Here is a 26895-nt window from a genome sequence, read left to right as displayed (position 1 = left end):
CTTTGGAGTTCTCTCTTCTCATCCCTCACCCTCTCCCCCATTCTCCAGTAATCCCAGGGAGAAGGTACAATTTCTCACCAAGTTGTATACCAGAAAAAAGAAAGAAAGGAAGCAGCTGGGGACAACATATAAAATAGGCAGGTGGTCCCCAAGTAATTTTACATTCTTTTATTCTTAGCATTTTGTCTGTTTCTTTGTCTATGCTATCAGGATGATTCCCAGAATTCATTAATAATTGTGAACATCATCAGATGCTTAAGTAACTGGAGGTGACAGAGTGTGTTGGAAAGACATCTGGACAGGAGGCCAAGCCCCAGCTAACTGACATTAATTGCCTGTTGCAGAATCCTGGGCTCATCAATTAAATTCTATGAAGGTGAAGTTCTTCATCAGTAAAGTATGGTATTATTATCTGCCCTCCCAATCTTGTAAGGATCAAATGAAATGATAAATATAAAACTCCTTTGGAACTTGCAAATAATAATAACCATGATAGCAAATTGCTATCATGATCATTATGACTGAATGCCTCCTATGTGCCAGGTACCATTTTAAATTCTTTACATGAAAACATTTAATTCTTACACTAACATTATGAGGTAGCTACTCTTATTAACCTCGTTTCACATATGAGAAAATGAAGGCACAGAGGCTAAATAACTTGTCAAAGATTTTAAAGGTCGTAACTGGGAGAGCGCTGATTCAAACCCAGGCAGCTGGACTTTAGAGAGAGCTCTGTGCTTTACCGTCTCCCTAAACAAACCAAAGTTTACAATTATGTAATCGCAGAATAAAGTTGGGAAAGCTTGACAGCGTGCTATATGAAGCTCACTTCTCTACAGGAAAGTACTGAATAGTAAGCATAGTTGATGGTGCCAGCAAAAAGTCAATTTAACAGCTGAGTCCCGTGAGAGACAGTGGTCGTTCTTACATGCATATGGACAGAACAGTCCTGAAAGCCAACAAGGTACTTAAATGCAAAATTACCCTTTCAGACTCAAAAAGAGAAGACACAAGAATTGTGGGTAGCCAGGCAAAAAAGCTGAAACGTGTCTAATTGACACATCACATAGATATATTTTTGCTGTATTTAGATAAACATTTATTAAAACTGTCCATGTGACCATAATTCTGCAATTAAGCCCACGGATCTACCAGAGGCCAGGTGTAGGCTATAATCAGAATAAGACAAATATAAACTGTGTGATATTTTTCATCTCACCTCTAGCTGTGTCACTTCAGCACAGAGATACTGACCACTGATTCTGGTTAACAATGGAAGGGGGCCAGGAAGTTTAGATGTAGAAATACATCTGTGTTATTAATCACCCGCCCGTACCTGCTACCTGGAGAAAACCTATTGGCTTCTTTCTCTTTTTCTTTCCATTTCTTTCCCTTGTTGGAATTCCTTCGCAAAGGTGCCCTATAATGACAGCACACAGTCAGAAAGGGGAATTTGACATTTTCTCCTTTAACCCTTCTCTTACAGAGGGCTTGCTTTTTTACATCATGAAGTGCTTACCCCAGATCCACAAACTTCCGCTTAATTTTTCCTCCTCGTACCACCAACAAACTGGATGCCCTTAGTGATTTGGGACCTTTGGCACCATCTAGGATATACACATATGTGAAGAAAACAATCATTATCATTGTTAAAAAGCTACTGTCAAAAGTCATTGCATCGCTGAATCTAAGGGGTTTGCCTCAATTCCCAACCATAAAAGAAAATACTGGATACCTTTTTTAACTTACAGGAAACATAGCTACGTTGAGGAACATTCAGTTAAACAAGGAGAGGTCCTGTTAGAAGCCTAATACTTATCACAAAGAATCTTAGCTTCAAATAAATTGGAGTAAAAAAAATAAGCAAGAATAAATACTATCAAATCATCCTTTACATTCAAAGCAGGGACCAAATGACTTTCCTTTTGTTCCTTCTCTGGCTCTAACTCTTTGCTTCAAATGTCTGGGCTCTGTCCTCCATGCCTTTCTTGCCTTTGGGTTTTAGCGCCTTCTGACAGGAACTCAGCCCACTTCCCCCATATGTCCCAAGTCCAGTAAGGAAAGTCACCCTTGAGAGTCTGGGAGATGTAAAGAGAAAGTGAGAGTCAAAGCTTTCCCTCCTCATCTGTCCCTTGCTAATGGCTTGTGGCCAGTCCTGGGATAGAGGAGACAGAATATGGGGGAAACTTCTCAAGCAGGAGCTCGGCTATAAAACATTTATATCTTTGAAAGGTCTTTTTTAGAAGCTGGCTTGGAGCACAACCTGGCTGGCCTCCCATGATGTGGAAGATGCCCAAAGCCCCCTCAGTGTTTGGAGCAGAACGATCTCTGCCTCTCTGAGTTATGCTGGCACTCTAAAGCACAGCAGCTGCTGGGGGATGGGGACACTTGAAATGGTGCCAAAAACTAATCAGAGGAGAGGCTTTGCCAATGGAATTCAATGTCAGTTGTAGGAACTAGATTCCATTGGTGGCACTTATTCCATTTTGGACAAGGCAGAAACTCCTAAGGCTCTACTTGGAACTATTTAGCAAGGAATGCTGTTTGGTGTTATATTTCAGCATATCCAGTCATCTGAGATCATTAACAAAGAGGATCTTAACTTTGATGCATATTTGTGTATGAAACTGCTTTTTCCTAATTGTCTGTTGGTGTCTATCTCTATCTTTTTAAAATTAAAAACAAAATCCAGCAAGTTTCTGGCATGGAGTGTAGTCCTCCTAAGAAAGTGTTCAGTTAACCTTGCAGGTTAATTTTGCTTATGCTTTTTGTCTATTTCAGCAGAAATTTCTAAACACATAACTTACAAACCACGATATGCACACAGTTCTCATTTAGGAGTCTATTTTCAAAGCTCTGAAGAAGCACAGGATGTTGAAAAATACTCTAAGGATTTTTAGCAATGAGCTTCTCATGGTTTTAGTTAATGATACACAGATTACAATAATCAATTCCTTGTAATGTACATAATGAAATAGAAGAGTCAGAACTATGTCCATGTCAAAATCTACTTCTAGCCTCAAGTATTTATTATGGCTATCTGCATCATTACTCTTTGGGTAACTGAATTAAATAGCCACAGATGTGACACATTCACATAAAAAAATATACAGACATGGCACAAACTCGTTCTAAAGTGATTTTGCTAATGGACATTAAAAAAAAAAAGGGAAGCAGGATTTCAATTTTCTTAACAGAGGCCAAATAAAAGAAAGTATCGGATTCTTCCAAATCAATTCTAGAGCAACTCTTAACGGCTAGGACTATGCAAAGTTAAAAGGAGACTGCCTTATTATTATCAGAAATAAAGGTGGCTGGGAGATGTTTTAACGAGTGGTGTGAAGACCAGATGAAACAATGTGCACGTCAACACTCTGTCACCTATTATTGTAGCAGTTATGTGGACATCTTGGGACTAAAAGCCTGATTCTGCCCATCACAGAGCCTGCTGCTAGGCAACCTCACATCATTATCTCATACATTTGCCAAAGTGTGTTCCAAGGAACACTTAAATGAATGCTTTCAAAAGGCTGAAGAGGCAAGATTAAGTAATAATGCACTTTCCCACTTTAAATCAATCAAATCCATCTTTAATGTACATCAGAACTCCCAGGATGCATAAAAACCAACACTGGATTGGTATGATTTCAGGAAAAGAAAAAGAATTGTGACATTTTTGTTTGTTTGTTTTGTTATTTAGCTGTATGTGAAATTTCCATTTCCATTTTTGAAATCTCTCCAGTACTACCTTCATGAGCAATTGGAAGTCCAAGTCCTCACGTTGGGTGCCCCAGCTTTAAGCTTTGTCAACCTGGTCTTCATTTTCAAAGGTAATAATTGATCTCCTGGGCTAAACACTAAGGCCTTTTCTGGGATTGCATTCTTCTTAGTCTCATTGCAACAAGACCCTTGACTACCTCTTCTTTCATTCTGGGGACTCCCAAATCTACCTCCCAGCCATGGCTTCTCTCTTGAGCTCAACACCACCTTGACTAAAAATGAGTTAATCATCTTTCCCTCATCATGTTTCTGATTTTCTGCTTTCTATTAATGACAGGACCATGTTTTCTGAGGCTGGAAATCCTGTGATTAGTTTTGACCTCTTCCCTCTCTTTCTCCTGTCTTGTCAACTTACACACATTTCAACAGTTCTCGTATCATTCTTTCTTGTCATTGTCTACTGCTCCTCTACCTTTCAGTGTCCCTTAACTCACCTTCCTTATAGCTGGTGTCTTTTCCTTTTTATTCCTCTGCTCAAACATCTTGTGGTTTTCTAGTAATACAATAAGGTATCTGAGGTATTTAAATTCAAGGGCTATAGACCTAACCTACCTGTTGAGTTTTATGAGCAACCACTCTAATCTGAATAAACAAACTGCTTCCAGCAGGCTGGGACAGCCCCACTCCCGTAATTTCATCTTATATGTGCCTGTCTCTGTCAATGCCATCTCCCTGCCTTATATGCCTTCCTTACCTATCTTTTTTGTTTTTTCAGTCCTTCAATAGTTACTCTAACCTCATGTTAAGTCTCGTTTACCATCTCAGCTAGGGGTAACCTCACCCTCCTCTGAGCAATGATAAAATTTACTATTTCTATATGTATAAAGGCCTAATGCAACATATTAATAATAAATGAATCCTGTAAAGATTTCTACTTGACAGGACATTAATTCAACAAATATTTCTGAAGGCATGTTCTGTATTAGGCAATGTGCTAATGGCCACATATAAACTTAGAATAATGAACAAATCACAAGTATAAAACTGATAGTACTTACTTTACTCTATTTAACCTTGTCTGAACAAAGGCTCATTGCTATGTAAGTCTACAGACGAAAACTTTAGTATTAGGCTACTCAAAGAATAGACAGGAGGAAAGTATTTTCATGACCTCTATTGCCATATAACTTGTTTAACAAACCTTTAGAAATAATCTTTTACTTTCTCTAATTTTAACTGACATGAGGTTAGATGTTTATCATTTAGCCACTTGTTATGGGATTCTTTCTATCCTAGTTTCCACTGAGGAACAAATATGACAACAAAATAATGACTTGTGAATGTGGTATTGGTACAATTGAGAAAACACCCAACTTTAATTAGGTGTTCAGTAATACCAGAGAATCTACCCCAGGATTGCAATCAATTACAGCCATAACTTAATTACTACTTTTGTTGTACCTTGCTAGATCAAAAGTAGGTGGTATGTTACTTAAAAAAAAAAACCTTGATAAATGGCAGCCAATGACTAAGACATTTTCAGAGTTTATCCAGCAACGCTGAGTGGAAGGAAATGTATGTCTAGACCAGAAGTCAGCGAGCTTTTTCCTGGTAAAAAGGCCACAGAGTAAATATTTGAGGTTGTGGGCTACTGACTCTGTCACAGCTACTTAACTCTGCTATTATAGTATGAAAACAGTATGTAACTGTATGAATGTGGTTGTGTTCCAATAAAGCTTTATTTATAAAAACAGGTGAAGGCCAGATTTGGTTTGATGACCTGTTCTAGAAGGCTTGCACTAATTGTCTAGAGAGATATACTTATTAATTCGTCCAAGAATCTTATTAATATTAATTATATGCCATATTCTTTACTTGGGGCTAAGTAACAGTGTGAAAATTTCTGTGAGATTGGAGAGAATAGTTCACTTTGCCTGGGAATGGGGAGGGTGTGCAAAGGGTCCACTAAAGGAGGTGAGATTTAAGCTGAGCTTTGAAGGAGGACCAAACATCCTCCCGGAAAAATTAACATAAAATAGAGCCTATCTACTTTTCTATAGGTTAGGCAGAATTCAGTTATAAAACCACCCAGGCCCAGTGCCTTTCTTAATGGAAGCTATAAAAATATATTTTATATTTCTGTGATTACTGGCTTATTCAGGTTTTCTTTTTCTTAGACCATTTTGAATACTTTATATTTTGGTAGGAAATTGTCTATTTCCTCTAGATTTTCAAATCTGCCATAGAGTTTGCATACTATCTTAAAATTGTGGGTGTTTTTTGTTTTTCTATTTTTTTCCTTAACCTGTCCTTCCAAGGGGCTATTTACCTTTACACACCTTTGTTGCATTGTTTTTGTGTGTGGGGGTGTTAAGAACAGGCTTTTCATGTCAATAAAAAATTCATTAAACTCAGCTTTTATCTTCATTATTCCTCCTTTCTATTTTCTGTTTTTTGGTTGTTCTTTTCCTTTATTTTGAATATTTATTTTCATTATTTATTTTTGACAATAAAAGCATCTAAAGCCACACATTCTCCTCTGAGTACAATATACTCTGACTCCAATTCAACTTTTGGAAATTTATCCCACAGAAATAAAAGCATCAGCATACAAGAATGTAGAGGATCAGAATGCTTATATCTTTTTTATAGCGGTAAGCAAACAAGCAAGTAAACAGCAACAACCCACCCCCTCTCCCAGGATACAACCGAAATGTCCATCAGTACTATAATGGTTGCCTCTGTTATATTATAATCTCACTACAGGAGATTACCTTCTCATTTAAATTTGTGTATATTTCCCCTGAGGGATGTCCATAAAATATCATTACGTGTATAAACAAAACTGAAGAGTAATGTCATTTGTAGAATTCATTTTTGTAAAAAAAAAAAAAAAAGTATACAAAAAAAAACACCAGAAATTATTTTTGTTTATATATATATACATTTGTTTATAATATATGTGTATATATATACACACATACACACAGATACACACACCACATATCATATATATTTATGTGCATTTCAGATGTGAAAATAATATAACCAAATCTTCTTGGTTACTTTAAAAAGGAACACATCAGATGTGGTAGGAAGAGAATGAACCTGTTCTTTATACATCTCTGTGTCATTTAACTTGTTTAAACAGTAATTTATTACTTCTATAAATTAAACCATACAATTAAAAGGACAATAATCTTTTGACACTGCTATGAAATTCGGGTGTTAATTCTAGGAGCATATTTTCAAATTTATTGACCAATCATCCTGCATTACCTTTATCATAGCTTTTCTATCACATTCTTTACAATATAAATTACTGTGAGGATTTCTTCTAAACAAAAACCAATTAATGGGTTAATAAGACCTTACCTTCATATATATTTTTTCCCTATGTGATTATGCTAGTGTTTATTGAAACTTTGGGCTACTATTATATAAAATATCTAGAAGGCCTCCTGAAGAATTTCCTTCAATAGTAAACTTGTAGAAAGCTGAAGAGGTGAAATACTAATCAGGTAGGAAAAGTAAAAAAAAAAGTAAAATAAAGTAAAAACGAGAGAAGGGTGTTCTCTTGTCCCATAATATAAAAGGAATGCAATATTAATTATTAGCTATGAAAAGACACAGGCCTTTTTTTGGTTGTTTTTTTTGTTTGTTTTTGGAATAAAGCCATTTTTATATGGTATAAATTGAGGTGTTAGTGAAGTCAGACAAAACAAAACCTATACAACAACAAAATTAACAGTACCTTTTCCTTGTAGTATTTTCTTGGTAGTGGCTTGATGCTGGCAAGGAGATTCTTCCGTATCATGATCAGATTTCGAAGGAGAGGAGAGTGAAGTGTCTCCCCCAATAGAGGAGGAAGTCTCCCTTCCTGGGTGCAGTGGTCCTTCTTGAAATTCAGCTATGTGGTCAGACGAGAAGGGCACACTGCCAGCCACTGGAGTGAGGGATGAAGCACCAGAATCTGATTCTGGAGAAGTTCTCAAACCCTTGGGCAGAAGTGATTTGGTAATGTGCATGTGGTTATAGAAACTGTTTGAAGGCTGTTGGTATAAGAGATTATAAAGGAGGTTATGCCACTGAGCATCAGTCCCATGTGATACTTACTTTGAAATCAGACCACTCTTTTTTTAGTAAATCCCTATGAAAACCAATTTTTTTTGGTTTACAGATGAGACTGCATTGGTTCACAACAATTCACCACATTACCATTGTAGCTAACACAGATACCTAAGACACACAGAAACAATGACTTGTACATTCATTATTTACCACCAGGTAAAACCAACAGCTGAATGTCAAAAGCACCATCATGAAATATGACAACATGGATAACGCTCTTGGTTATTAGTTCATTGAATGAGCACAGAAAGAATTTGAATTACAACAATATATCGAGGTGAATAAAAATTTAGGACACAAAGAAGTGAACTATTCCAGCTGTTTCCAACTAGAATACAGAATCTGGCTGCAGGAAAATCATTATCTTCAATAAGCTGTAGGAACAAGGCTACAGCCCAAACTTGCAAGTCAGAAAGCGGTCAGGGGTGCTCACCTTTCGCTCCAGACTGTCCTCCCCATCTGTTGAACTGACACTATCATAGAGTCTTGTCCTAGAGGGCCTCTGGCGTCTGTTCTTAACGGAGAGCTGGGCCCGGGTTTTCAATGCTTTTGAATCCAGGCGCTCTGTCTCTGGGACTGCTTCATTAAAGTCTAAGAAAAGAATATTACAAAAATACTCTGTGAAACCTCTGGAGAGGATTGACAGAGACCATAGACACTGATAACAAAATCTCAAGATGACCAGTAATACCAGGCAGGAAACAGGTGACAACCATTGTGGCCTGTCTTGTAACAAAGGTAACAAAGAGATCAGTGAGATTTAAGAGAAATGTGCAAAGCCTAAGGGAAGAAACCAACACTAAAGATGAAGGCAACAACGAAAACCTAATATCCAAAGATCATAAAACCTTGCTACAACATAATTATAAAAAGCAGTCATTTGTATTTATTTATTTACATGAATGCATGCTGGAGTGTTGGATGAACAAAGATAAAAGAAGAAGGTGTATCAAAGTTGGGAGATCTTAGAAATCAAGATAAAAACCTAAAAAAGTCAGGTGCCAGGTCAAGAGCAGATGATAACAAAAGGTGACCATCAGCATAAATTTTCTATAGCAAAAGTTACCAAGACTGTAACTGTAAAGACTGTACCATTTTGGTCTTAATATACTTTTCCCACCCAAAATAGAGTTTCTGAAAATTTAGCTTATTCTTCTTTGAAATCTCTAGAAAGACCACAAGGAACTTACTTCAACAGCAAATTTAAGATAGCTGGGGAAAAAAAACAAGGTCGGGCTATCCAAGCAAAATGAAAATAAAAAATAGTTAAACCACCACAAGTACTTAATTTACTAGTATTATAAAGGAAGTATAAAAAACTACCCATCGATAGATGGATGGATAAAGAAGATGGGGTGTGTGTGTGTGTGTGTGTGTATACAATAGAATATTACTTAGCCATAAAAAAAGAATGAAATCTTGCTATGTGCAACAACACGGATGGACCTAGAGGGTGTTATGCTAAGTGAAGTAAGGCAGATAGAGAAAGACAAGCAGTGTATGATTTCACTAAAAATCAAAACAAATGAACAAGCATAACAAAACAGAAACAGAGTCTTAGATACAGAGAACAAACAGGTGGTGGCTAGAGAGGAAGGGGATATGGCAATGAGTGAAACAGGTGAGAGAGATTAAGCAGTACAAGCTTCCAGTTACAAAATTAATGAATCATGGGGATAAAATGTACAGAGTGGGGCATACAGTCAAGAAGAACAAACTATCTCTGTATAGTAACAGATGGTAAACAGACTTACTGTGGTGATCATTTCGTAATGCATAAAAGTAGTGAATCACTACATTGTGCACCAGGAACTAACACAGTGTTAGGTCAATGATACTTCAAAGAAGCCCCCAACCAATCAACCAAACTCACAGGAAAAGAGATCAGATTTGTGGTTACCAGGGGTGGGGGTGGGGGAAGGAGGAATCAGATGAAGGTGGTCAAAGGTACAAACTTCAGTTATAAGATAAATAGGTACTAGGGATGCAATGTGCATTACATAAATATAATTAACACTGCTGTACATTATGTATGACAGTGAAGAGAGTAAATCCTGAGTTCTCATCACAACGAAAAAATATTTTTTTCTCTTTTTCTTTTACTTTGTATATATGTGAGATGATGGACAGTCACTAAACTTGTGATAATCATTTCACGATTTATGTAAGTCAAATTACTATGCTGTACGCCTTAAACTTAGTGCTGTGTCCATTAAATCTCAATAAAACTGGAAGATAAACTAATTGAAAAGTTAAAAATAAAAAAAATAAAAATACTCCCCCTTCCCAATTTCCTTTTATTAACTTCTAAGTTTATATTCCAAATTATGTGCCTGTGACTTTGTCTCATTTCTTTTTCCTGGATATCTTCTCTCCCCATCAGAAACTACACTGATTTTTCAAAGGAAAACATTTAATTCTTTAAATAAAAAGACTCAAAGAAAAAAAGAGTAAAATGGAACACACAAAATGAGCTGCTAAGGGGAAGCTGGGATGAAGTGAGAGAGTAGCATAGACCTATTTATACTACCAACTGTAAAATAGATAGCCAGTGGGAAGTTGCTGTATAACAAAGGGAGATCAACTCGATGATGGGTGACGCCTTAGAGGGCTGGGTCAGGGAGGCTGGGGGGGAGTCGCGGGACGGAGCGGATATGGGGATATGTGTATAAATACAGCTGATTCACTTTGGTGTACCTCAAAAGCTGGTACAAGAGTGTAAAGCAATTATATTCCAATAAAGAGCTTAAAAAAAATGAGCTGATAAAGGCTAGAGGGAGAATCCGTGTGGTTCTCTTCAGTCTGCCTCTCCCCACCCTTAATCTTGCTGCTCGGAGTCTAAGTCAGGACTCAAAAGCTGCCATTCTAAAAAGGAAGGGAGCAGGTCACCCATGAACACACTCAGGCGCTGGCTGAGGAAAAGTGCTCCCCTGGTTGAGTTCACTTGGAACGCTGCGGCTCCTTATATTCGCCTCTGTAAGCCACTCCTTAGAGATAAGGAAGTCTGGTCATTAATCATATTTTATCTTCTCAGAGCGGCAGTCATTAAATGAAGTCATCATGTTCAAGAAATTAATAATCAAGTGCTTCTTGGATTTACATTATTAAAAATAAAGCAAATAATGGAGTTTCAGAAAATATTAATATGTACTGATATTAATAGAGTAAAACAATTTCTCACAGTGGCATTACCCCAGAAAATTCTTTTTCACAGTATTAAATATTATGAAGTATTATTATGTTCTAAACATATTGTATTATAAAAGCAAAACAAGGAAGTACTTTCTTATCTATGGAACTTAGCACTTGGCATATGGTTCTAACAAATAAAATTAAATATATTTTTCCCTGAGAGATACATCCACTGAATGACAATATGCACAGAAGGTTTGCCTTTTCATTTCCTATATTTGAAGAGAAGTGGCTATTCAGAAAAGTCAGACCATTCAGGTATATTTAAAGACAGCTAAATATTTTCTAATCAGTAGTCCCTGTATTTGCCACATGTCAATGGAGAAAAAATAATCTTCTTGATCGTTTTAATTCCTCTTTCCAGTATAATCTGAACTTGGCAGCTGCCCATTAGAAGTTGTGATAATTGGGAGAGAATCAACTTTACAAGCTCTGGTTTACATATAAAATGTGGAAATACCACACAGAGGAATGCAATAATATAATTAGATATACTGCCACACATACATATCTTACAACTTATCTATCTCATATTTGGACTGTTCATTCTATAACACCAAGCACTGTCACATATACCATCTCATTTGTTCCTCACAACAGCCCCAAGAGACAGAACAGCCAAGTATATTTTTTCCTCTCCTGAAGCTCAGGGAACTTGACTGTCTTGTCCTCATCCACATAGCTGGTTTACGAGCTGCCATGACTATTCTAGTTTTCTGACTCCTAGGCCACTGGTCTGTGCACTCCAATGTAGCTAGTGTTGAACAAATTATTAGAATAAGATTTTAATGCACTAGAGTTCAGTGTTTTCAGTTGTCAATTCACAAATGATAATGACTAGTCTAGGAAATTCACTTCTCCAGCATGTTATAATGAAATATTATTAATCTTCCACATACGCGGAAGAGCGTAAACAAAGGAAGATGTCGAAAACAATAGAACAATTATTGCTCAGATGATTTCTTCTTTGGTTGACACTCAGTTTTGGTTACCCGGTGACACAAAGACCCAAGTAGGAAGCTCCTTCTACTTTTGTAAACATGGTTCCTTTTGCAATAGAAACCTAACTCTGGAGGACCTAGTGTAGTATACAACATCCAGGATTGCCGTAACTACCTCATCACTAGGTGCTGAACAAATAAAATGAGGGAACGTGAGAACTGCTTATTAGCAGGGTTGAGAGTATAGAGAATTATTCTGGGGTGTCTAGCCCCATTACTATTCAGTAATTTGCCTGGTCCTGGTGTTGGACAACCCCCCAAATGGCAATCTTGTATGCTTGCTTTATCACCAGCTAGCACTGACTGGATGCAAACCGCTGGCGCGCTCACATGTAACGATACCTACTAAACGTGAAGTGAGCTGGAGTCCGAGGAGCAGTGCTTACATCCATTTCCCAAGTGGCCAACAATATATCACACCCAATTAACAATTTTTGAGGGCCTCAAAACAAAGATCTCAGGGCCACTTTATAGTAGTGATTAATGGATTATAAATCAGTAATTTGTATTCCCATCCTGAGGAAAAAAAAAATTTTTTAAGTAAAGAACTATAAAACTGGAATGGAGCTGAGGACTTTCACGTCAACAATTCTCATACCAGAAGGAAGTTGGAAGAAATGGCTGTCTAGAGGAAGCAACTACTAAAGACACCGCAAGTAACATCCCCCTCAGGAGTATTAGTGTGAGAGAGGAAAATGTGTTCAGGATTATGCTGCTGGGTAACTAGAAGGGTGAGCTAATGACCACTAGAAGCTGTATTTTTCTATCATGTAATATAAGAATCAGAATATTACAATTCAAAGGAACCTTAGGGACTCTAGCCCCGCCTTCCTTCTCAGGTAGGAAAACCAAGGCTCACAGGTCACTTGTCTACTGACTGTATCACAGTTAATCTGTGGAAGACTGGATAGCGCTCATTCCGCAGAAGCCTAGCCTCCTTCTAGAAGGACACTCTGAAGTCTGAAAGTAAACTTCACAAGTAATCTTCCACCTTCTTCGAAACTTCTTTTTAGTCTTACTCTACATTCCAAACAAAAATAAATGTCAAGGGCTAACTTTGCAAATCCCCAGAAGGATGTAGCATCAGAAGAAAAAATAAAACTGAGGGATTTTATTTGACTTTGTATTTATCCAAGGAATAAAATTCTTACATAGAAAAATTAGCTGTCGGACTTCCCTGATGGCACAATAGTTAAGAATCCGCCTGCCAATGCAGGGGACATGGGTTCGATCCCTGGTCCGGGAAGATCCCACTCACTTTGGAGCAATTACGCCCGCGAGCCACAACTACTGAAGCCCACACGCCTAGAGCCTGTGCTCCACAACGAGAAGCCACCGCAATGAGAAGCCTGCACACTGCAACAAAGAGTAGCCCTCAACGAAGACTCAACGCAGCCAAAAATAAACAAATAAATTTATTTTAAAAAAAAGAAAGAAAGAAAAATTAGCTGTCAGTTTTGTGGATGACGACGTGGCAGGAGAAATCCAACTGGTTCAACATTACGTGCTCAATGTAAGGGCTTCGGTGGCCATGTTCTCTCACTCTCATTCATTCTCTACAGAGATCTTAATCAATAGCATAGCATAACGCTGCTTTCATAAACCCGAGACCCTGGGTTCTTCGTCTACCCCTTCTCTGCTGTCCATTAGAATCAGAGGAAAACGTCCTTTTCCTCTCTCCTTTCTTCTCTATTCTTCCTTTCAGATCTTCCAGACTCTGAAATAGCCCATCTTTGACTCAAATGCAGCTAGAAATACAAAAGAACAGACACTAGTGGATCAATAAATACAGACAGACAAATACGGAGAAGGTATGAAGCAGCTAACAATAATGCAGTTCTGAGGGGTGGGACTCCACCTCCATACACCTGCATTTTAAGACTAGTTTCAATGTTGCTTCACGCTGGATCCTTTAAAAGAATTTAATGGATTCGATCACAATTTTAGCAGCTGTGATGAAAAATGTTCTGTGAAATTAGGATGTGATAGATCATATTACAGCGATCAGTTCCCTACAGTAATGCCGTGAGTCATTCAGTTTTTTCACTAGATTGGCGTTATTTTTTACACAAATGGAATGCTGCCCATGGATCAGACATAGGCAGCAAGGGAAGTAGGGGAATGGAGCAGCATGACAATGGGGTCTGCTCCGCATTCTTACGTGCATTATTCTTCTCAAAAACAGTCACACACACCTTACATCATCACACTGCCTGGCTTGTGTTATTACCAACCGAAATGCCAAGCACAATGAGGCACTCGGTGGCATCTTTAAACTTGAACAGTATCTGCACATCATTCAGTCACTGCAAGTTCACAAAAGATGGGCCCATGGGGCTTTGGGTTGATACATATTGCATTCAGGTAGGATAATGTACCTCAGAGAGGTGGTGTAAAACAGTTACTGTGGAGTTAGTCTTCCTTGAATAGAATCCAAGACAGTGGCTCTGTCACTAAATTGGGTGATTTAATCTCTCTCTCCCTCAGAATCCTCAGCTGCGGAAATGGGCACGATAATAATGACACAGTAATAACTGCATTGTCATGAGGACTAAATGCATTAATAGATATACAAATGCTTGGAAGAGTACACTATAAGCACTCAATAAATATCTTTATTAACTGACATAACAAAATTAGCAAGATAGTCTTACGTGACCGAAGCAAGTTTGCAGAACAACATGTACATTCATTTTAAATATTAAAAAACCCCAGCAACATAAAATACATTTTTTCTAACAGTAAATATATGCACATAATTGCATAGCAAGTGAGCTGGAAAGATATACTTCATACTGATAATGGTGGTTACCTCCAAAGAAAACATTAGATTTGGAGATGTTGGTCAACAAGTACTTTAGTCTTACTTGTAATGCTATTATTTTTTTTTTTGCATTAGGTATTTTTAAAAAATCTATATATTACTTACGCAGTTAAAATTATTAAAAAAGAAAAACATATTCAGTACATTTTCTTTTACAGACATCTTAATTCCATTCTAATCTGATAGCTCTAGTGTTCTAGGACTCAGTATTATCAGATGTTGGTATCAGCCCAGGATACTTTGTCAAAATCCCTGTGACTATCAGCCAGCCCCATGTGAGAAGGCTGTTCTTTCATCACATCTATGGAGACTGTTTGCCTGCCTTGCTACTTTACTGCTAGATGATTTGGATTAAATGAGGCCCTACAGCTTAGCTTCCTTCCAATCACTACTTTGTTTCAGTATTATATAGGGAAGATGTACTGAAATAGATACAGTAATTTGAGACCAACTCACACAGCTTGAGCTCATCTTACAGCACTTTGGTTAGGAACCATGGGCAACTCTCACTCTAAACTCTGTTAATAGTTGATTTCCTTATAACCAACCAAAACCTGATAAATTTTGTACCCCAAGTAGTATTTATGAAATTTTAGGAGGCTGATTTGATTTCTTACCATTTCAGAACAAGCAGAAGATTATTGTTGTTTCCTAATTTTTTAATTGGGTCTGAGTTTATTTTTGTATGAACTATACATTTCATTTGCTAATCTTTGAAAAATTTTGAAGAATTCTTTTTTACCTATTTATGAATAAATGCAATTTAAAAACTATATGTATGGTTTTGAAACAGAATTTGGTGATTTATTTTAATGTAGTGCTGCTCTAGTGCAGTATGATATTTAACTTAGCCTTCTTCAGCTTATGGTCAACATACACTCCTATTCTCAGAGGGGAAAGAGGTCCAAAGTTTGCTGTCCCTATCTCTTAAGACTATACTTTCAGGGATCATTTCTATAGTTCATATCTTGGGAATGACTCTTTAGTAATGCCACTAGACTAGACTACCCATAGAAGAGGTGACTACAGTCAGAAAAAAACTATATAAAAAACTAAATTCCATCATATATCATTTGAAACACTTGTAAGAGTTGCTTGATTCTGAGGATATAAAGGGATACAGAACTGAGATTTATACAACAGGGCATTTAAATATCTTAGGACTCCTTCATTGTCAGCTGTCTTTAGACACTGACAGAAAAGATGTGCATTACCTAAAATTTGAAGAAAAGTAAAATCAAATCAAATGGGCAAATTGGCTGGGAACTGCAGACTTCTGTGAACAGGACTATGAAGTCATCTCAGAACTTGGGTCTAGGAAGGTGGATTATGTGAACATCCTTTTCTTAACATTACAGTGTCTTTGACCTGACAACAAACAAGCTTCTGTATACTTACTCAGGGTTGCCTATAGGAATCTAATCAGTTTTTCTGGATACTAGTAATTCTAAGCATGCTAACTAGGCAAGTCCCCAAATTATATACTCTGATAAAACATCTTCTTTGATTAGTATGGCAAGAATTCAGATTTATGCCTTTGGTAGAAAATAACCTTAGTTATCTGAGGTGACAGTTGTTGGCTCCTTAAATGGGAAAGTATCTTTTGACTAGAGGAAGACTGAGTTGTGTTCAGCATTAGAAGATTTAGGAACACTTAAAGTTCACAACATTTGTAAGTTTAATAGAACAGATGTATAAGAACTTCTTAAGCACTTGCAAAAACTGAAAGTTGCTAACAATAGCACTTAAAAAGGAAATCAAATATGACAAATATATAAATGTAATTTTATAGATTTTTTTTGTAGATGTTCAATTAGCTAAGTCTAAATAGGAACTAAATATTCAAAAATCAGTAGTGATTTGCAAATCAAATTTTAAAATGTAAAGAATTAGGTTTTTGGTAATGTAACTGGAATAAATCAAACATTAAAACCAAAATAAAAATCAGAATGATTTTTTTGGTGCCCCAAACCCTTCTGTTTCATCAAAAAACTCACAAGCAACAGAATTTTCACTGTACCCACGTTCTAACATTTTCTAACTTTCCTCATAAGCTGAATTTCCTACAGGTCTCAGAAATAATCAGGGCAGAGTATTGAAGCAGAACATCGCTTCATGTTCACCTAAGAGAATTCAGTTATAACCCGACGGATCTCGATACTAAAAACCTTTAAGTTAAAACCTTAAGGATCTTGATACTGTAACTACTGGAACAATACGGTTGCTAGATTGTTCAGAACCATGCACACAAGAGAATTTTCTGGTCCTAATTCCAGAAATAGCTGTTCATTGTTCGAGTTTTAATTCTATAGATGCTGTGACCCCATGACTGATCACGTTTCCCTCTTGGCTGGTAGACGTCTTAAGTGAAATCCTGAGTAATCTACAGGAACCCACAGCACACACTTCATATACAAACCACTCCATGCAGCATCTTCTCCGTCCTACTTTTATATCCCTCCACCCTGATTTCCCAGCCTGTTCATTTACGTCAACTTACCTTAGCATAAGCATATGGTGTCTTCCAACCTATATAATTAGGATTCCACGGTGAACCAGAGCATATTTATAAAATATAACAAACACTTCAAAATACAGCTATCTTGTGAAATTTCCTTGAAAAGGAGCTATATTCCACCTTTGGGTCAAAACTGTCTTTACTTCCAGAAGATCATAATCTACCTTCAATTGGCTTTTGAATAAAATTCAAAAGCCAAAATAAAATATGAAGTAGCTCACTTTTCCTAAAATGAACAGAAAATTACTTAGCTTTTGACAGAATAACTTGCTTTCTATAAAAACAACTTTAGATCTCTTCTAGCACTAATACACATGTCAGTATGACTGAAGGGTCTGGTGACTTCTGTGAACTTATGAAGATACAGTGAAAAATGTGAACCAAGGAGAGTTGCCATTTCTCAACTAAATACCTCCTTTTGAATGCCTTGTTGATTTGGCAACAAAAGTCTTAATGGCTTACACAGAGACAGATGCAAAACTTGCAGGAAACTAGACAGGCCTAGGTGCTTTACTTTTTGAGTAAGAGAACAGATTTTTGGCTTTAATGATATGCCAGAAAATAATCAATAAGTATTGATTTCTCATTCACTTGGCTTGTTCATTAAAATTTTCCACAGTGATTTACTGGGAATGTTCAACCTTTAATTAGTGCAATTCAATAATATTTCACAGTCAAAATTACTTACTGGGGATTAAAAGTTACTGAAAATAATCTGCTCAGAAAAAATGAAAGTTGTGAAAGTTTACCAAGAAACTATATCTATATGCATGATTTAAAAAAGCTTGAATCTAGTCAAGAATTCTTCCCTGTCCCAATTTAGAACTAAACAATGTGACAGCATGTATAAGACAGCTCTTGTATAAGACATTCCTGATAATGTAGTGCAAGCATTCACTGTCCTTTTAATAACTTTCCATTTTGTGAATTCTGACTTTAATCATATCTTTAACCTTCTTTTAAAATTCGGGGTTCCAGTGCTAAAAGTGAATGTTTAATCTACTTTCAGACTCTATCAGGAAATAAATCAAATGTGGTGGTAGGAGTCTGGCATGGACTCATATCCACAGGTAGCAGAAAAGAGCCTGCGAACACTGAGGGCTCAGGGAAAGGCAAAAAAGACAAAGACAACACACAGTTCCAGCCTCAGCAGAAAATGATTTCTTGAAGGAGTCCAAAGACCTCAGGAATTTCATTATCAATGTAAATGTCTAGCTGGTGTTGGCTTTTTTTTTCTTACAAATCTTAAACTAATATTTTAAGCCTAAAAAAACTTTTTTGGTTTTTCTCATTTTCATCTTTTAATTATGCTACTCAAATTTTTTCTATTTTAAAATATTTTATTTATACAAAAAAGTATACCATATATGTAAGTCATATAGAAATAGAAGGGGGAAAAAGACACCTATGTACCTACTATCATGCCCAAGAAATAAAATTAGTACATTCGAAACCCTCTCTATGCCCTGTTTTTTTCTCCTAGTTATTCCACAAAAGTATCTCTAAATAATATATTGATTAATTTTGCTTGCTTTTAAACTTTATATACATGGTAATGAACTGCACATAATATTCTTCATTTTTTTTTGTTTGTTTGCTCAACATTGTGTTGAAAGGTTTGACTAGGATTAACTTTTTACTGTAGTTACTATGAATGATGTTGCTGTGCATTTTTGAACACGTTCACTGGTACATGGCAAGAATTTCTGGAAAGCATGTATATGTGTGTGTATATATATATACACACACACACACACACACACACACAGAAGTGAACTTACTGGGCCATGGAATTTGCACATCTTCCATTTTACTAGATAATATCAAATTGTTTTAACAAAATAGCTGCATAAGTTTTCCTTCCCCCCCCTTACATACTGGCTATCACATACTACCGTGAAACTGTATCTTTGCCAATAATTTTATTTTTATTAATGAGGTTGAACGTTTATTTACGTTCACCAATCTTTGGGTTTCTTCTTTTGTGAACAGATTGCTTACGTGTTTTGTTCATTTTTCTATTATGTTAGTTGTGTTTTCTTATGATTGGGGTAAGTTTTAAGTATATTCTGGATAATAATAACAAACTTCTTAATCACATGGGCTGTAAATACCTTCTCTCAATTTTTGGCTTCTCTTTCTATGTTTTTATACTATCTTTTCATGATCAGATTTTCTTAATATTACTGCGGTCAAATTTATCAAACTTTTTTATGATTTGGAATTTTTTGTGTTAAATAAGAAATCACATAAGCATTCTCCTATATTTTCTTCTAAAAGTTTTAAATGTTGCCTTTCATATCTGAGACTATAATCCATTTGAAATCTATTTCATGAATGGTATGAAATCAGATCCAATTTCACTTCTTCCCATTAGAATGGTCAATTTTCCCAGCCATCTGCTAGTCCATCCTTGCCCCACTAATCTGCAGTGTCAGTTTTGTATCATTCTCAAACTAACATGAATGGATCAGTTTGTTTCTGGACTCTATTCTGTTGCACTGGTCCTCTTGTCAATTGCTGAGATTACAGCACACTGTCTTAATATTACTGCTTTACAATGAATCTCAGCTTCTGAAAGAACAAATTCCCTCACCTTGGTTTTCTTCAGTAGTATTTTGACTATTCTGGGCCAAGTTGTTCTTCTACCTACATTTTAGAAACAACTTCTCAAGTTCAAAAAAACAAAAACAAAAACAAACAAACAAACCCTGTTCAAATTCTGATGGAAACTGTATGGAATATAAAGATTAATTTGGCATAATGGCATTTTTACAATACTGAGGCTTCCTATCTCTTGATTTATATAGATCTTGAATGGGTCTTGAGCTTCTTTCGTTAAATTCATACTAGCTACCTTATATTTTTTGTTGCTATCATAAACGATAGCTTGTAAAAAATTACGTTTTCTGTTTGTCAGAATTGACTGATGTCTTATGATTTCTAGAGCCATCCACCCTGCCAAATTCTTATTAATTCTAATGATCTGTAGACTCTTAAGGGTTTTTTTATGTATTCGATTTTATTATCTGTGAATAATGATAGTTTTGCCTCTTTTCATTCCTTATATCTTTTATCTCTTTGCTTGTCTACTACTTGCTAGGATCTCTAGCACAACACTGAATAGATGTGGTAATAAACATTTAGTGGTGAAATGTTAAAAATATTGTTAATTTTAAAGGAAATTCTTGATTTTAACATTTCACCACAAAATATGATGACTGATGGAGACTTTTGCTAGCTTCACATAACAAGTTAAGTTCCTATGTATTTCTAGTTTAACTTTTTACCAAGAATAAGTGTTCAACTTTATTTAGTGTTTGTCTTCACCTAATAAGATGATTATATACATTTTTCCTCTAGCTATGTGTGAATTATATGAGTTTCAAATGTTAAACCAACTTTGTGTTTCTTACTTTGACACAGTTGGTTATGATAATATATATGCAGATCTTTAAAATACATCTCTAGATTCAACATTTATTCTTTGTGAACAAGTTTTTTTTTTTTTTTAAATAAAGAGAATTCTGTCCAGCCAGTGGGTGTGCACTCTGCTCATCTAAGAGTAGAGGAGGAACTCTATTCCAGAACACAATTGTGTTAGTTTAAACCTCATAAACCTGTATTAACCCCATACCCAGCCTAACTGTTAAATATACAGATCTATACTACATTAGCTACACAGAACACCACATTCAAGGCGTTTGCCAGGGAGTATAACCTCTAACTTATTGACACTCTATTAAAAGCTCGCAAAGAACTATAACACTTGTATAAAAATGAATTTTTTTTTTAAAGGAAAAACAAATCCTCAACTCTTTGAGGATTTTTGCCATTCTTTACTCAGTAATGCAGGTCACACTCCAATTATGGAAGATATTTTTTAATGCTTAATTGCAGTAGGGACTCATTCTCAAACAAAACAAGTTGTGACTTCACATGGAACTAATAAATGGATTGTTTTTAATAAAATGAAGATTGGCAGTAAAGCTTGTCCATTCAATTTCAAGTACTGGTTATAAGGTATAGCCACTGATATTCTTTTATGTTTAGAAATTCTTTGTCATCATTCAAAAAATGTTTTTAATCATGCTAATAAACTTGTTTCTAAACAAACAAAGAAACAAGTTGAATGGGGACATCTTAATGAACAGTCAATCCATCCTCTCCAGCAAATATTCTAAGTTTTATCTGCAGGTATCCACACAAAGAAGAATAAAGTTAATACAGAAAAAAATAAGAAAAGAAATCCCCACTTGATGAATCCAAAAGAAGACAGGAAAGCAAATAAAAAGAACAAAGAAAGATTTTTTTGTTAGGTTAGAAACAAATAGTAAGATGTCAGATTTAAACTCAATATATCAGTAAATAAATTAAATAGCAATTTTCCAAATGCACCTTAAAGATTGAGAAAATTTTTTAAAAACAAGATTGAGACTGTAATAAAAATAAACAACTATCCATTGCTTATAAAAGACAGAGAAAATTTTCAGTAAAAGAATGAAAAAAGATACCCTACAAACACTTACTAGAAGAAAGCAGGTATAGCTCTTCAAACCTCAAACAAAATCGATAGTAAGGTGAATTATTAGAAATAAAGCGAGACATTTCCTAATGATCAGAGGCCAATCTACCAAGAAGGTAAAACAATTCTAAATTGTATGTATCCATTAACATCACCTCAGACACATAAAGTAAAAACTGACATAGCCAAAAGAAGAAACAGATAAATCCACAATTATAGTGTTATTTTTTGACACAACTCCCTCAGTAACACATTCAAGAAGTTTTGAATATGGTTAACAATTTTAACCTGACATACATGACAGGGCACCTGAGCACCAACCTAGGTCAACAGAGAGCTAAATACTATCATCTTATGCATCCTCTCCCCTCAGTAATTTAAATTGCTTTTACTGAACACTACATTGTATATTTATGTGATGCCATTAGTCCACCCTGAGGTTCACTGTGTGAAAATGCCCTAATACAATCATCAATGGATCTACTGTAAGGATGTTATCAATATTAATATCACTGCTTGCTCCAAACCATGCATTATCCGTACCAATAGTTATACTTCTCCTGAGCAGATGGTTTGTTTTCATCTCAGTGTTTGAAGAATGTAATGGACAAGGGTTTCCATCTCCTTCTGATGACTAGAAAGTTTAGAGCCAAATTGAAGACTTAGCTTCGGAAATAATATAAATGTGGTATATATACTTGTAGCATCATTTCTGGTTCTACTCATCCTCATTGTTCTCCCTTATCTTGCCACTTTCAATTCACCCTATCCTATCACATAAAGGTGTCTCTCCAAGTTATTTCTAGACAGTGCATGGGTGAATGAAGTATAAGAATTTAAAAACACATAGGTGGTGAAAAAGGCAGATACCCTTAATGGCAGTTGTTTACTTCCCCTTGCTCTCCCCGATAAAGACTTTATTTAAATATGAGGAAATTACAAAGAAACAATTCAATTCAGAAAAATCAATGCAAACCAATAAGCTAACAACTGGATCACAAGAAGCAAATACCATAGGATATGGCCTAATGACCAAAGAATTGGCTCGCTTGAATATCTAAGCAGGCTCACAGTTCTACTGACATGTCCACAAATCCCAGGTTTGGGACCACACTTCCTGGGTTCAGGATTCAATTGTAGGCTACGATCTTAGAGATCTACTTTTAAGAAATCTGGGACCTTATCTGACTTTTTATCATTTAAAGGTCTGCTTCAGCTTTACCTTAAGAAATGACAGCTGTGAATGGATAGCTTTGATATGCTAGCTATATTCTTCCTATTACACAGTAAAATAAACACATAACTATTTAAATAAACTTGTCAGCCTGCAAAAAAAAAAAGAGAAAGAGAGAAAGAGAGAGAGAAAAAGAGAAAGAAAAAAGAAAGAAAGAAAGAAAGAAAGAAAGAAAGAAAGAAAGAAAGAAAGAAAGAAAAAGAAAGAAAGAAAGAAAAGAAAGGAAAGAAAAATCTGGTGCTTACTGCAACAGCCAAACCATTTTGTGGAAAAAAAGAATAAGGGAAAGGAGAAACAGCAAGAAGATACTATTTTCACTATCAATATGCTCCTTTCTCTAGGATATTCTTAAATTACCTAAAAAGTAGCCAAGAAATATTTTTATTTTTAAAGATATTGGGATTGACTAATTAATTCCAGCCACAATTTATTATTAAAGTCTAGCCTTTCCTATAATCCACTAGCTTGCAATTTAAGTCTTTTTCTTCTTGCACATTTCTCATTAGAGTTAAGGAATAGTAAGTAACTAAAGGAAATAATAAGGATAAAATGCTTCACATATAATCTTCCATGTTCATACTTTGGAGAAGATAATATGCAGTGTTATCTAATCAGTGGCCCACTAGCTGAGTAGATGGGTGTGAAATAAAAGAAGCATCTGGTAGTAATGCCCAAACTTCAAAGGAATCCTTTAATCACACTTACAAACCTAGCAGTGACCCAGTTCCTGTTATGCCTCAAAACTATTAATGGTATCACTTTGGATTTCCTGACTTCTTATGATTTCAGCCTTTTCTAGGGGTAAAGAGTTCCTATCAGTTGTCTACGAGAAGCAGCAGATTCCAGAAAAGCCGTACACCTCAGCTGAGTACTTAAGAAAATGGGCTGTGGAGCTGGATGAGTCCAGCTCCTGGTTCTGCCTCTTGCTCGTTGAATGACCTTGGACAGATGACTTAATTTCTCCATCTGCAGTTTCCTGATCTATAAAATGGGATGACAGCAATACTACTTCTTAGGGTTGTTTTGAGGATTAAATGAATTACTGTGAGTAACTTAAAACACTGTCTGGCCAGTAGAAATACTACATCATTTCCCAGGAATACTTTGTTTTAAGTGAATTATGGTTGATTTACAATATTGTGTTAAATTATTGTTTGTTATTATTGTTGACTTTGCAAATGTTATCTTTTTCCATTAAAAGAGTTTAATTTCTAAGAAACAAAAAACTGTTAATGGCTCACAATGCTTACAGAATTAAGTATAAACTTTCCTTCAGACATCCAAAGATGTCTACTTTTACTCCAAGAATACCCTGTGACACACCTTTAACATAAGGTCTATGAATCAGGAAAAAAATTATTCTAACTTTACTCACTTTTTTCTCTTCTTCAAACTCCCTCTCATCTCTTAACATGTTTATATCATCTATTTGTTTCATACCAAACCCTTCACCTGCCTCACCTGGAATATCTGGAAGCTGAGAAAGAGCATGTTATTTAAGTGAGTTTTTTAGAGAATATAACCAAACTATGACTTTTTTCTTACCAAGATCTCTCTAACATGCCTGTTCTCTGCTCTGTTTCTAATCCTGACTTGAAAATCTGAGTGGCCACCGACATTTCTAGTCACTTTAGAGCCTCTGGATAAAAAGTAGAGAACTCTTATACAGGCCAGCATCACTCAGACACTAAGAAATTGCAAAAATGAAACAAGGCGGTCAGGCAAAACTGTCATTTTTCACATCCTGGAACACATGTAAACTAATATCTGACCAGCATACTAGTGTAAATTAGAAAAGATTTAGAGTTTGTTATATCTCTTGGTGAAAAAAAAATTGTTATATTTGCTTTATGTATTTTAAGAAAAAAGTATCAGAATGTGTTAAATAATATATTTGTATATATAATTTGCCAACATTTTTTTTTTTTGGGCCACACAGCACGGCTTGTGGGATCTTAGTTTCCTGACCAGGGATTGAACCCGGGGCCCTGGGCAGTGAGAGCGCAAAGTCCTAACCACTGGACCACCAGAGAATTCCCAATCTGTCAACATTTCAATGAGATACTTGAGTAGGCTTAGTTCATAGAAAGAACCACACATATGATGTTTGAATAGAAATTTAACTGCAGTAAATTTCTGCATGGTTTGAAAAACAGTTTCATCATTCTAAAAACATACAATAATTTAATATTGAGTCACATGATTAATCCATCCCAGGAACAACATCCTCTTGTTCCTAGAAGAACATGAGTTCTCATGAAGAAGAGGCTGCTTACATGCTCTTCCTTTCCTCCTCTTACCGTTCTGCCTCCTTCACTCTTTCCTTCCTTTTCTTTCACTATTTCATTCTAATGCAGTTTTTCACTGACCTATAATTGATAATCCTTTTGTTTCCCTTAGCTGCCTCAGACCCAAAAAGATGCTAAACCACTCATCCTGTCAATAAAACACTCTAGTGCTTGGAAAACAAATCAGAACTGAACCGTCCACAGGAGGTGGGGAGGCAAAGTACAGCACCTCAAGGGCACAAACTAGCAGAACTGACCTCAACCACTGTACCCATCCTGTTGTAAAAAGGTGTGTGTTTGGGGGGAGGGTGCGGTCATTAAATGCCAAACGGCCTGGGTCTGGTCTGCTGCTTCACTTCCTTTCCTAAACCTCTAGGACTTCAGTGTTCCCTAGCAACAGAAGCAAAGGATCAATTTAGAAAAGTGCTTTCCAGAGCATTCCTATCCAGCTACTGACCAAGCCATTTTAGTTTATGTGATCAAGCAATTGAAATTCAAGGAGATTTATCACTGACTGTCCTCGACAGCAAAACGGGAAGAGTACTGCTTGATATGTATGCTACTCATGTCTGAGATGACTGATTCTACCTCTACTGCATAAGCATGGATTGGTTTCAGGAAGAATTAGTAGTCTCTGCATCTCACCGTGAACCGACAGTGTTGCTAGGGAAACTGATAATTATGTGGCAAAATGGAGGGTGTAGAATAGAAGAAAAAGGGTTCAGAAGAAACGTAAGGTTTTGATCCAAATCAACATGTTAATAGTATAGTTAGTTGATCTTCTGGAGTCATATAATTTAATAAATACCATTAATTATATGTTTGACAAGATACAGATTTCTGAACTGAAAGAAATGAACAGAAATGAATTAGACACTGGAAAGCTACTGGTTACTGATCCTTTTGTGTATGTATGGCATAGCAGGTATACATATTTATTATCAACTACAATGAATCTGAAGAATTAAAATATTCAAAAAGGTGAAAAAAAACCACATTGATTTGATTTCTGACTTTTTAAAGAAAACAGTCTTAAAGAGTTCCAGATATAAAAGCTGTAACTCCATAAAACCTCTAACAAAATTTCTTTTTTTCACCTCAAACACCCTTTAGGGTGAAGAAAGAAGTGTTGCCATTTCGATATTAAACGTAGTAAAAAACCAAGCCAGAGATGCTGAATGACCTTCCTGAAGTCACACACCTCTTCAGTTAGTGGTAATGTTGGTGCTAAATACTCTTCTTTAACTGCCCAGGGGGCATTATTTACAGATTATGTCTTAGTAAGGGAAAACACAGCAAAAGGATATAAACTTAGTGAATAGACTTAAATCTCTAAATATCACTTAAATTTTAAATAAAAATTTCCAATACTTTTCATTTTTAATGGCTTAGAGTTCAGTTCTGAAAGTTAATGATACGATATAAACACTAGTTTATCAGGAAAATCTCATTGGAGACA

General features: G+C 35.9%; 1 protein-coding gene and 1 pseudogene across 1 annotated transcript in view; one reads left to right on the top strand and one right to left on the bottom strand.

Moving 5' to 3' along the window:
* The window catches only part of PPP1R9A (protein phosphatase 1 regulatory subunit 9A), a 296085-nt gene that overhangs the window by 15656 nt on the left and 253534 nt on the right, over positions 1-26895 (bottom strand). Inside the window, 4 exon segments of the mRNA XM_057731848.1 lie at positions 1340-1423; positions 1523-1610; positions 7478-7775; positions 8288-8445. Of these exon segments, the coding sequence (XP_057587831.1) occupies positions 1340-1423; positions 1523-1610; positions 7478-7775; positions 8288-8445 (628 nt within the window).
* Positions 15801-15892, top strand: LOC130852845 (small nucleolar RNA U3; annotated as a pseudogene).

This window comes from Hippopotamus amphibius, chromosome 4, assembly GCF_030028045.1.
Source record: "Hippopotamus amphibius kiboko isolate mHipAmp2 chromosome 4, mHipAmp2.hap2, whole genome shotgun sequence".
Taxonomy (NCBI): Eukaryota; Metazoa; Chordata; class Mammalia; order Artiodactyla; family Hippopotamidae; genus Hippopotamus; species Hippopotamus amphibius.
The sequence above is the reverse complement of the archived record's forward strand: the minus strand, read 5'-3'. Positions and strand labels throughout refer to the sequence as shown.